Source organism: Anopheles aquasalis, chromosome 3 (assembly GCF_943734665.1).
Source record: "Anopheles aquasalis chromosome 3, idAnoAquaMG_Q_19, whole genome shotgun sequence".
Lineage (NCBI taxonomy): Eukaryota > Metazoa > Arthropoda > Insecta > Diptera > Culicidae > Anopheles > Anopheles aquasalis.
The window spans coordinates 11,594,077-11,605,000 of NC_064878.1; the positions used below are offsets into that span (position 1 = coordinate 11,594,077).

The window sequence follows — 10,924 nt, forward strand, 5'->3', positions numbered from 1 at the left end:
ATAACTCGGATCGCACTGCGCGGTGTACTGCGGGAAGAATGCCGAGAAAAATGCCTCTCGCGACCGGCACGACCTGATAACAACCATTTCGGTGTCACTCACGCCACCAGTAAAGCGAGCGAACGAGCGAACGATCGAGTGTTCCGTGTGTTGGGCAAATTTGTGGTTCACCGTGCGGTTCCGCGGCCGCTGTTGGCTACGGTGGGCGGGTATAAAGTTGTGGGGCGTGAAGCGAAACCAATCCAGTAACTAATCGTGGTCGCGCGCTCTCCTGTTGGTGACATTGCGACAGGGCCTCGGTGCTGTTTGGTAGTGGCTTTTCGGGTTGCAATTGCTGCCGGTGCTACTGGTGCTGGTGCTGCTACGGGGAGACGTTGTTGCTGGAGGTATTTGGAACATTTTTGTGCCCGGCAGTGGTTGCGGCATGCATGGCGAAAAGCTGCCCCAAAACCAGCGCTGTGTATCTGTGTTTGTGTGCTGGTAGAGCAGATAGAAGAGTTGAACAATAAGCGGGAGTCACGCGTAATTCTGTTACAGGGAATTGGAAAGAAGTTTTGTTGTTTTGAAATCCAGAGGTATCAGCGTTCACGGATGGCATTGCAGTTTGTGCTACTAAAGATAAAGCTATCTTCCGTTTGTGAGAATTATATTGCTTGAGCTGTTTTGTGTTCATAGCTTAAACATGTTTCTGTAGCTTAGTGCAATGTTTTCTTTTTATTGTACTTAATTAAAATTTGTTTTATTAAATTACAGAAGTTAGGGAGAAGTACTTTTGATTAAGATATTCTACTGATTTCAATAGTCTATTTGTATCCTGCTTGCTGCTTGTATCCTTCTTCTTCTTATCTCATGTTCCTCTCTGTAGCCCCCTCCAAAATGGCCTTCCAGCCAAACGTCATCATTTCCTGCATCGTGGTGCTTCTCTTGAGTAGCGGTAGATCTCGCGCTCAACACGATTGCCCCCCCGTACCGGACTGCGCACGTTCAGAGGCTCGCTTCCGTACCATCGATGGAACCTGCAACAATCCTAACGAGCCGCTGCAAGGCGCTGCGATGCGTCCATACCGCCGTCTAGTCGGTGCGGAGTACGCGGATGGTGTATGGGATCCACCGGCGACTAGTTCCGGTTCACCGATGCCCAATGCACGCCAGCTCTCGCTGGCACTGTTTGGTGAAACGGAAATGCAACATCCACGTCACACGTTGGTCAGCATGCAGTTCGGTCAGCTGATTGCGCACGATATGAGCTTCACGGCCGATGGTAGGTGCAGTTGATTCCGTTGTTATCTGTTGTCCTGCCTCACTCCTTCTGTTTTATGACAGCCTTTGGTATGCTGTGTTGTGCTGATGGGAAAATGGTACCAGCGGGGCAAGCGCGATCGCCACGCTGTCTCCCGATCGAAGTCGCGCGCGATGATCCCGTCATGGCTGAGGAGGGAGTCGAGTGTTTGAATATGGTGCGGACCAAGACGACCCTAGAAGATCCTTGTCAGGGAAGGAGTGGCCCTGCGGAACAGCTTTCATCGGTAACGTCCTATCTGGACCTCTCCGTTGTCTACGGTAATTCTTTGGAGCAATCCAATGAGTTGCGTACCTTCGATGGTGGGCTGATGCGGGTTGAGCATCGGCACGGTAAGGATTGGCCACCGTATTTCCCCAACCGGACGCAGCTGTGCGATGTAAAGGATGAGACGGAGGCTTGCTACCTGACCGGAGATCGACGTGCGAACCAGAGCCCTCATCTGGCGTTGCTTCAGATTGCCTTCCTGCTCGAGCACAATCGGTTGGCACGGGAGTTGACGATCTACAATCCGCACTGGGATGATGAGAGGTTGTTCCAGGAGGCGCGCCAGATCAATATCGCTCAGTACCAGGCGATCGTGTACTACGAGTGGCTACCGATCTACATGGGACGTCAGAATTTGGTCGAGTATGGTGTGTTGCCGGAGCCGGGGATTCAGCAGGACTTAGTAGACGATTACGATCCGAGTGTCGATGCGACCGTGAGCAACGCTTTCGGTAATGCGGCCCTTCGCTTCTTCCACAATCTGATCGCCGGTCATCTGGAGTAAGTTGAGGTTTCGCGAGGTGTCCGCTAAGCGTTGTCGAGTTAACCGAGGTATTTTTTTACTTTTTACAGTCTAGTGGAGGAATCTCTGCAACCTACTGGCTCGATTCGTTTGTCAGATTGGTTGGATCGACCGTCGGTCCTGGAGCAGGATGGGAATTACGAGAAGTTGTCTCGTGGAATGATCCATCAACCGCACGATCGTCCCAACTTTCATCTGACGCCCGAGGTGAAGCATTTCCTCTTCCGTTCCGGAGCACCCGTCGGTTCCGATCTGAAGGCCATTGACATCCAGCGTGCGCGGGATCATGGGTTGGCCAGTTACAATGCCTACCGGCAGTTCTGTGGATTGAAGGCGGTCCGACATTGGGATGAGTTCGCGGGGTTACTGCGTCCCATTTCGGCCAATGCCATACCAGGGCAATACGAATCGGTTGAGGATGTTGAGCTGGCGGTGGCTGGACCACTTGAGTTTCACTATCGCGATGGTATGCCTGGAGAGACGTTCACCTGCATTTTGTTGGAGCAGTTCAGGCGATCGCGCGTTGGTGATCGGTTCTTTTTTGAGAATGGCCGATCGGGATTGAATCGACGTCAGGTGCACGAGTTGCGTAAGGCTAGTATGGCACGTATTCTGTGCGATAACACAGTTGCGCTGGAGAGGATGCAGCAGAGGGCCTTCTTCCTGGTTAGTGACGACAATCCCGTTGTGCCGTGCGAACAGTTGCCGGTGGTGGAGCTGATGCGCTGGCGTACGGTGGAACCTTAGAAAGACGGAAGGCGATCCATGATTGTGATGAAGATGCTTGTACCACGATATGACCCAATCCCACTAATTAGTGTTTAAAGAGGTGAAGTGCTGGAGACGAAGTACATAAACTGAACATTTCAAAGCAGATTTTCATAGGTTGTTACTCGAATCGAAAGAAACCGTGGGTTTTTGTGGATGCAAGAGAGAGATTCGCTCACTCATTAGACTTTGAAAGTGACTCAATCCCATTTCCATAAACATATATTGATAACTAATTTGAGGGCAGAGCTCCTGTTGAATGATGATATGGAAAAGAAGTTCCTATTCCACCACGTGGTGAACCACGAAGGGAATATCAAGTTGCATCGCTTAATCAAAAAGAAGGGGAAATCTAATGAAAATCTCGTTATGCTGTGTATTCATTACACAATTCCTCCAGACAGGAACATACGTCATCAAATTTAAGATAGCGAGAAACTTAAGCAACAGATAAAGAGATGATGAGATGATTTGTGGTCGATTCTCGTCATCTCTTGCGCCAATAAACTGTTTCCTGACGATCTCTTCTGTAAAATCGTTCTCTACGAATTGATATTTTAAACCTATCTGCACAATCACGGGAGATTGCTTAATAAAAGAGCATCATCGGAATCGTCGCTGTCGAGTTTCACAGTAAACCGTGTACCATGTGTGTACTAACAGGCCACTCGTTCCGCAAATATTGTCCTTGTCGCTTCAAGGAATCGCTAGTTAAATTAGTAAATTAAACAGAATCTGCAATAAGCGGTTTAGCCGGCAAAGTAATTAATATCATTCGCTGGAAAAAGGGGACGTTCCCGTGTTTCCTATATTTCCCACAGGGCACATCTCGCAGAAACAATGCGCTGATGAGTTGCGTGCACTGGTATGGAAGAGCAAACAGACGCAGGACATCAATTTGGAATTAAAATCCTTGCCGCTCCTCTGTCCACTCTCCACCCCTAAACTATCTGCATTCTAACGGTACGGAACAGTTGCAATATTGTAAAATGGTAAATTGAAACGCGAAAACTAACAAACAACAAAATAGCGATAAATCCATCAGCAGGTGATCAGATTCCTACACTCAGGCCTACGCCCAGCGGTGGTTCGCTGTAATAATGCACTAATTATGCGCCGATTACGGTACACCCACCCTTCCCCACTAGTTCTCCCCTGCCCTTTGCTATCGATAGCTAGATGATGGTTGCAACAAAAACAAAGAAGCAACCAATAGAGCACCGGTGGTGGTACTGAGTTCAAAGCATATTGTGTTGCGACCAACACTTCAAATGAACTGCTAGTCTCCGGCCCGGGCCGCTAATGGAGCTCCGCAGATTCTGCGGTCCCGTCGAGGGGGTTGAACAGAGTTTGAGAGAGAAGGGGGGGGGGGGGGAGGGGGTAGTAATGAACGCAACAATTGAAAGCACCACTCCCACTGCTACCACGCTATCTACCTTTCCTCTGTCATATGATTTATTGGACCATTGGAGGCGAAGGGCTTTGTTGCAGCTATGATGCGACGCTGTTGAGTATCAATTACAATCCCCTCGCGCTCTCTATTCTGTCACTATTCCTCTCCCCTGGACCACGGGATGCGCTATAAATCATCGGGAGTCGAAGTGACCGGGAGTCACTGTGTTCGGTCGGTTGGTCGCGGTTGTTACGCATCTAGCCACTGTTGGCGTTGTCAAAAGCAGCCTTCTACAGATGCCCAGGAATGTTCACATCACGGAAAATTCTGTTATGTTCTCTTGGTGTTCTCTTGTTAATCGAAGTGTGCCGCGCAACGATCGAGTCCTGTCCGTTCGTTATGTCCTGTGATGATGGCTTCGAAGGTTCAACTTTCCGTAGTGCTGATGGATCGTGCAATAGCCGGTACAATCCACTGTACGGGACAGCGTACCGGCCCTACCGACGATTACTGCCAGCGAAATACGCCGATGGCATTTCAGAACCTGCCCGAATGGGCGATGCCGCGATGCCAAACGCTCGCCAACTCTCGATGGCTCTGTTTGGTGAGACAGAGCAACGGGACGTCCAGAGTACGATCGTCAACATGCAGTTCGGTCAGCTGGTGGCGCATGATCTCAGCTTTACGGCAGATGGTGAGTAGCAGGGACCTTTGGACGGGACCTACGCTCACTCGCCTACATCGTGAATCACTCTCAGTGTTCGGTGGCAAGTGCTGCCCCGGCGGTCGTGCACTTCCCGATGATGAGCTTCCGGCAAGGTGTCTACCAGTGACCGTACCACCGGATGATCCTGTCCTGGGGAACGGCACGGTCGATTGTATGAGTATGCTGCGCACCAGAACCTCCATGGAGCATCCTTGTGCAACGAACTACGGTCAAGCGGAGCAGCTATCATCCGTCACAGCTTTTCTCGATCTGTCGATCGTTTATGGCAACTCGGTGGCACAAACTGCAGCCCTACGGTCACCACACCGTGGTCAGATGCTGGTGGAGCACCGGAACGGAAGTGACTGGCCACCACGTAACCCGAACGCGTCCACGCTCTGTCAGATGCTCGAAGAGTCGGACGTATGCTACCACACCGGAGATCTCCGATCGAACCAGAGCCCTCATCTGGCGTTGCTTCAGATTGCCTTCCTGCTCGAGCACAATCGGTTGGCACGGGAGTTGGCGATCCTGAACCGGCACTGGGATGATGAGAGGTTGTTCCAGGAAGCACGCAAGATCAACATCGCTCAGTACCAGGCGATTGTTTATAATGATTGGCTACCGATCTACATGGGACGCGAGAATATGCTGGCTGGTGGTTTGCTCCATCCGGTGGCTGGTGATGAGGAACCGGTGCCGGATTACGATCCTCTTGTGGATCCCACAGTGAGCAATGAGTTTGGGACCGCTGCGTTCCGATATTTTCACAACATGATCGTTGGTCAGTTGGAGTTGAGTATTCGAAGGCTCTTGGAGTGTTGAACTGGCTTTGTAGTCAGTTTCTAATGGCTTTCTGGCTGTCTCTTTGGTTTCTGCAGCATGTACGGTGCCACCGGTGAATCGATCGGATCGATACGGCTCTCCGATTGGTTGCGACGGCCAGCAGTACTGGAGCAGCAGCTACAGCACCGGGAACCAAACCGTGTCCTACTGGCACGCGGCATGGTCAGCCAACCGCACGACACCCCCAACAGCCATCTTTCACCGGAAGCCAAACACTACCTGTTCCGGAACCAACGGACCGTCGGCGTAGACCTGAAAGCGATCGATATCCAGCGTGCCCGGGACCATGGGCTGGCAAGCTACAACGAGTACCGGGTGTGGAGCGGTCTCGAGCGAGCAACCCGTTGGCCGGATCTACATGATACACTCCCGGAGGATGCAGTGACCGGGCTGGCCCGCTGGTACGGTACGGTCGATGATGTGGAGTTATCCGTGGCCGGTGCTCTCGAACGGCATCATGAGGGGGCAACGGTTGGCCGGACCTTTCTCACCATTCTGCTCGAACAGTTCCGACGTACGCGCACCGGTGATCGGTTCTTTTACGAGAATGGTGCTCACTTTAGTGGGCCACAGTTGGCGCAGGTGCGCCGTGCATCCATCGCTCGGTTGCTGTGCGATGCGGTACCGGAGTTGGCGCGAATGCAATCCGATGCGTTCTTCATTCCGGATGACGGGGCCAATCCGGTGCAGCCGTGTGGGGAGCTCCGGGAAGTGAGGCTCGAACCGTGGCAGGAACGTTGACGTGGCACGGAGGCCCGTTGCAAACAAACTATCGATCGTTCTTCTTCGTTCTCTCTCTATCTCTCTCTCTCTCGAGCTGGACAGTGTTTTCCATTCCGATTTCCAGATCTACGTTCCAGCTTTTGCGCCATTTTTAGGGCCTTCCAATGGTTTAACAGTTTCTGAAGCAAGCTTTAGGGGAGGTTTTAATTCGGGGGTTTTTCCGGTCCACTCAACACACCTGGTGCTTTTAGATTAGCCACTGGAATGTAGGCGCACTGCCAGCCGATTCATCAACCGAATCCTATCATTTGGGTGCGCCATTCCGAGCGAGCGGTGCTGGTACCTGGTGAGCGCACACGATTATACTAATAATGGGGCCTCAGAGACGGCAATCGGGGTCCGGCATACTCAGGACGTAGTCCCGGGATAGACAACGAAATTACCGTAAAATGCTGTTGTTCGCATTTCTGCCCACCAGCACGAGCAGCACCGGCAGCTGTAGCAATGATAATCGAAGCTGAAGTGGCTCTCTAGTGGACGATGCAGTCGCGATGGTGCACATTCCCGGTGCTGCTACAGTACTGGTCCATGTCCGAGGAACAGCTCGGCGTACACAGCTAGACAGTGAACCGTTCTTGTCGGACCGTGTCGTAGATTTTGGAGGATGGTGGACCACCACCAGGATATGGCGCGTCAGAACTCCGTGTGCATCATTTCATTACCGCGCTGCGTGCGCGGGCACATATTCCCTTCTGGTGATGGAAAGCCATGCAGGAAGCCGCGAGCAGACAAGACGCGACTCGGCGAAGTTGCTCGTTTGGCAGTTTATGGTAATTCACGCGAAATGTACGGCGCATAAGATAGGCTCGTCCTTCGGTCAGGCTCGTCAGTCTTGGGTTTTCAACCGGAACGGCGGCTTGATGGGCAAGCGATGAGGTTCTGCTGCAACAACGCGCCACCCTTGTTAGTACTCGCTGCGGTAGAAGAGTGTTTAGTAGCTGAGAAGAGCTGAGAAGAAACAGGTATTGCAAACGGTCCAGGTGCAAATGTGCAGAGGGTTTTGTTTGTTTCTAGAGACATTTGACAGGCGCAGCAGTCCAGTTTTGTCGGCTGCTTAGCAAAAAGAATAGCTGTTCTTGGAACGTTTCTGAAATGGAAACGAAAGATGAAACAAGAATTTCAATCTGAAATACTTCAAACTATTGCACAATTTTGATTAACCAATGCACATAAATTTCCTCATCAATTGATCACTGGTGTGCGTTGACGATTTTTGATTCAAATTTTGAACATAATGTTCAGAGCCTCAAGGTTTTTATTCAAGTTTTTTTAAAACATTTCTAAGAAGCGTATGCTCAAGCTGTTCCAACGCCACATATCAATCCATTTATACTAGAGCATTTTTTGTATCATTGTAATGTTATTTTGAACTAGCAAATCGGTAAAAAGAGGCATTTTTGCTTTTGACACTGGGGATGGGATTAGGGACGAACTAATGAATGTTTGACAATTTAAAACAAAAAGCGATGGTCAATTCCACCAAAACTGTACAACCTATCATCAATGGCAAATTTGACGAAAATGAAACGCAATTGAGTTGAACATTTCCAGAGTCAGTCCCTGCTGAGCACCGGATTGACCCGATTGGAGCCATGTTTTTATTGTTATAGAGAACAATTCAAGCGATTGTCGCAGCATGACAGCATTCCACAATCTTTTTAAGACCCTCCTGTTCCTGTCTACCTGTTCCTCAAACTCCAGTTCGATTGCCTGTGCTGGAAATCGGGAGTTTTGCGGAGTGTTCCCGTCGTGACGATTCCCGATAGCGTCCTCCCGCTGGGCATTTAAAGCATCCGTTCCGCAGCGCATCATTGGCAGGGAGGGAGCATCATTGCGTCCTGTTTGTTGGGCTGCTTTCTTCAAACGCGACATGACACATCTCATAAGTGATTCCACGCACAACTCCGCCATTGGTGGTCGCGAACCTCAATGGACAGAGCGGGGGACGGGGGTTCGAGAACAAAAGTCCATTAAACCTGCCTCATGCAAACATAATTAATGAAATAATCGCATCGCGTGTTCCAGCCTGTTCCTTGCCAGCCAACCCGGTCCCCATTTCCGGTTACTGCCAGCTTTTAAAAGCCATTGTGATAATAAAAACAACATGGGGGTCCCCTTTTCCGGTCGCCTCGGTTCCACTCGGGGTAATGCATTTATTTATGAATCCGTCGACCATCCCTTGCAGCCCTTGCACCGCAATAGCCCCGTATGGTACCTGTCCCATGGCTAACGTGCCCTGTGTCCTGTTGGCTGACAGTGTTTTATCATGTTAATTTAGTGATGCGACGACGAACGAACGTATGCACGTAGACATCCCAGTGGCAGCTGTGGGAGGGAGAGAGAGAGAGAGAGTATGGCCAGCACTTTTATGGCTAATTATTTATTACACACCGCATTGTAATCGAGTGCCTGTGTATTGGGTGGTGGAAAGGGGTGCATTGGCACTGATTTAGTACCGATATGGAATCGCACACCCTTCGCCAGACGCCATCAACGCCATCGCCAACCGAGTGCCGGTATCGCATTCATTTGGTTCGATATGCGGTTCCCACAGAATCCTGCAGCCTACATCCGGTGGTCCCGTGCTCCGGAGGGCCCGGTTGCGGTGGGCAGAGGAAGCGGAATCGGAAACCCATGGACTGCATTTCATGGGCAATTATCGAAACAATACGGTTTATTTACATTTCCTGTTGCGTTTTGATAATGCATGTTTGCGCATTCTGTTGGCTGGCGTGCGGTCCGATATCGGGCTCGAGGTTGTGGTTCCCTCCAGCCCCCCGGTTGGTTTCCGGTTCCGGTTGCGTTCGAACCGAACAAGGGGGCACTTTATGTTGGGCCGCTTTTTTTATGTCTTGTAGGTGAAGGCACCCCGACGGTCTGCGACGAGTGGTCAGTTGACACATTTCGGTTCGCTCCTTGATTGGCTGGCCTGCTGAAGTCGATGAACCGGGGTGGTTCCTTGTGAGTCGCCACAACGCACAGGTACAGAACGGTACGCATGGACTCGTTTGTAGTCGTTGCTCATGCGTTATTCAGCTCGATGACGATGATTGCCAACTGATGATTGTGTTGGGGGGGCTTGTCGGCCCCCGGTTCGGTCCCGATAAAAAGAGGGTGGGTTCACCATTTCCGGTGAATTGTAAAGCTCACTCGAGCCCGGGCTAGGTAGGACAGTGGCGAGGACCAGACAGGCAGGACATGTGCTGACCGTGGCGGCACAAACAACGGAATTGATTCCGGGAACACGCCGCTCACGGTTGTGTTTTGATTCGAAATTAAATCAATTTGTATGATTGGGTCGCGCGAGAGGGGGAATCATGGGGATGTGGGTGGCAAATTATGATGATTTTAATATGCAGGAAAGGGGTGAGTTGTGGAAATTATGGTAAACCGGAAAACTTATTGTGGTGCTGACAGCGCCGGCTGCAACTGCAACAAAACACTGATGATGAGTTGAGGGGTTTGCGACAAGCGACAGTCTAATTGACGATAGCAGCGCTGGGGTTCGTCCAACTTGGAACGACAACGACTTCAGTTGGAAGACGCATTCTGAGTACACAAGAGTTTTTTTTTTAAAACAACAGAATTAAGAATCAAATTATAATAATTGGACAATTCTTTTTTTATTACAAAAAAAAAACTTCAACCTCAACTAATACTCAATCAGAAAGTTTGAGCTCAAAAGCTCAATCAAGTCAGACTATCAGAAAGTTGTAGAAAAATCCTGTCCGTTGTATTAAAACCAATATTCGCCGAAGGGTAATTCCAAACCCTACTAAACTTAACAATACCAATAAAAGTAAAATGCATTTTAGAAGTTGCTAAATTTTACCGATTGTATCAGTTTTATTTAAACCTTTTGTTTGCTTACTGTTTTATATTACTTATTGGTTGTAATGGAGTGCATTACACCTGTTTAAATAATAATTAGCATCTGAAATGATCATTAATAAAGATAAGTAACTCAAGTGGTTGTGCTGTGCTTTTAATGTACCTATCCCAATGAAATGGTTTATGTTTCTATTGAAACATTTGTGACCGATTTTCAACCCTGCGCTGGAAGCCATGTTCAAATACGAAATACTACGGAATTATCTACCAGAATGTAACAATTTTCTCTACCTCTGTAGCCACTCTAACTTGTCATGCTCTACGAATGCACCGTACACACGAAAGCATGGAAAAGAACGGATAATCCTTGTACAATCAATACACCGAAAGCATACCTCGTTGAACGGATAATGGAATTATGTTTTCCTTCCCCTTTCATGGTGCTCCTTTCATGAACGGTGAAAAGTGAATTAAAAATTGATTAATTTAGTGGATCGCATTCCAAGA

At 49.6% G+C, this 10,924-nt stretch overlaps 1 protein-coding gene across 1 annotated transcript; it reads left to right on the forward strand.

The window, feature by feature from the left end:
• The first annotated feature begins 356 nt into the window (after positions 1 to 356).
• On the forward strand, positions 357 to 6,544 carry LOC126579304 (uncharacterized). The gene is made up of 7 exons (XM_050242762.1): positions 357 to 386; positions 866 to 1,261; positions 1,324 to 2,068; positions 2,141 to 2,820; positions 4,616 to 4,945; positions 5,010 to 5,751; positions 5,839 to 6,544. The coding sequence occupies exons 2-7, from the start codon at positions 877 to 879 to the stop codon at positions 6,542 to 6,544; spliced, it is 3,588 nt and encodes a 1,195-aa protein (XP_050098719.1). The 5' UTR covers positions 357 to 386; positions 866 to 876.
• Positions 6,545 to 10,924: the final 4,380 nt, after the last annotated feature.

What these genes read in the sequence shown, in the direction of transcription:
- LOC126579304 (XM_050242762.1), top strand. Translation starts at nt 877, where the DNA reads ATGGCCTTCCAGCCAAACGTCATCATTTCCTGCATCGTGGTGCTTCTC. An exon ending in CTGATCGCCGGTCATCTGGA is followed by an intron (nt 2,069 to 2,140) that starts GTAAGTTGAGGT and finishes TACTTTTTACAG; the next exon opens with TCTAGTGGAGGAATCTCTGC. An exon ending in ATGATCGTTGGTCAGTTGGA is followed by an intron (nt 5,752 to 5,838) that starts GTTGAGTATTCG and finishes TGGTTTCTGCAG; the next exon opens with CATGTACGGTGCCACCGGTG.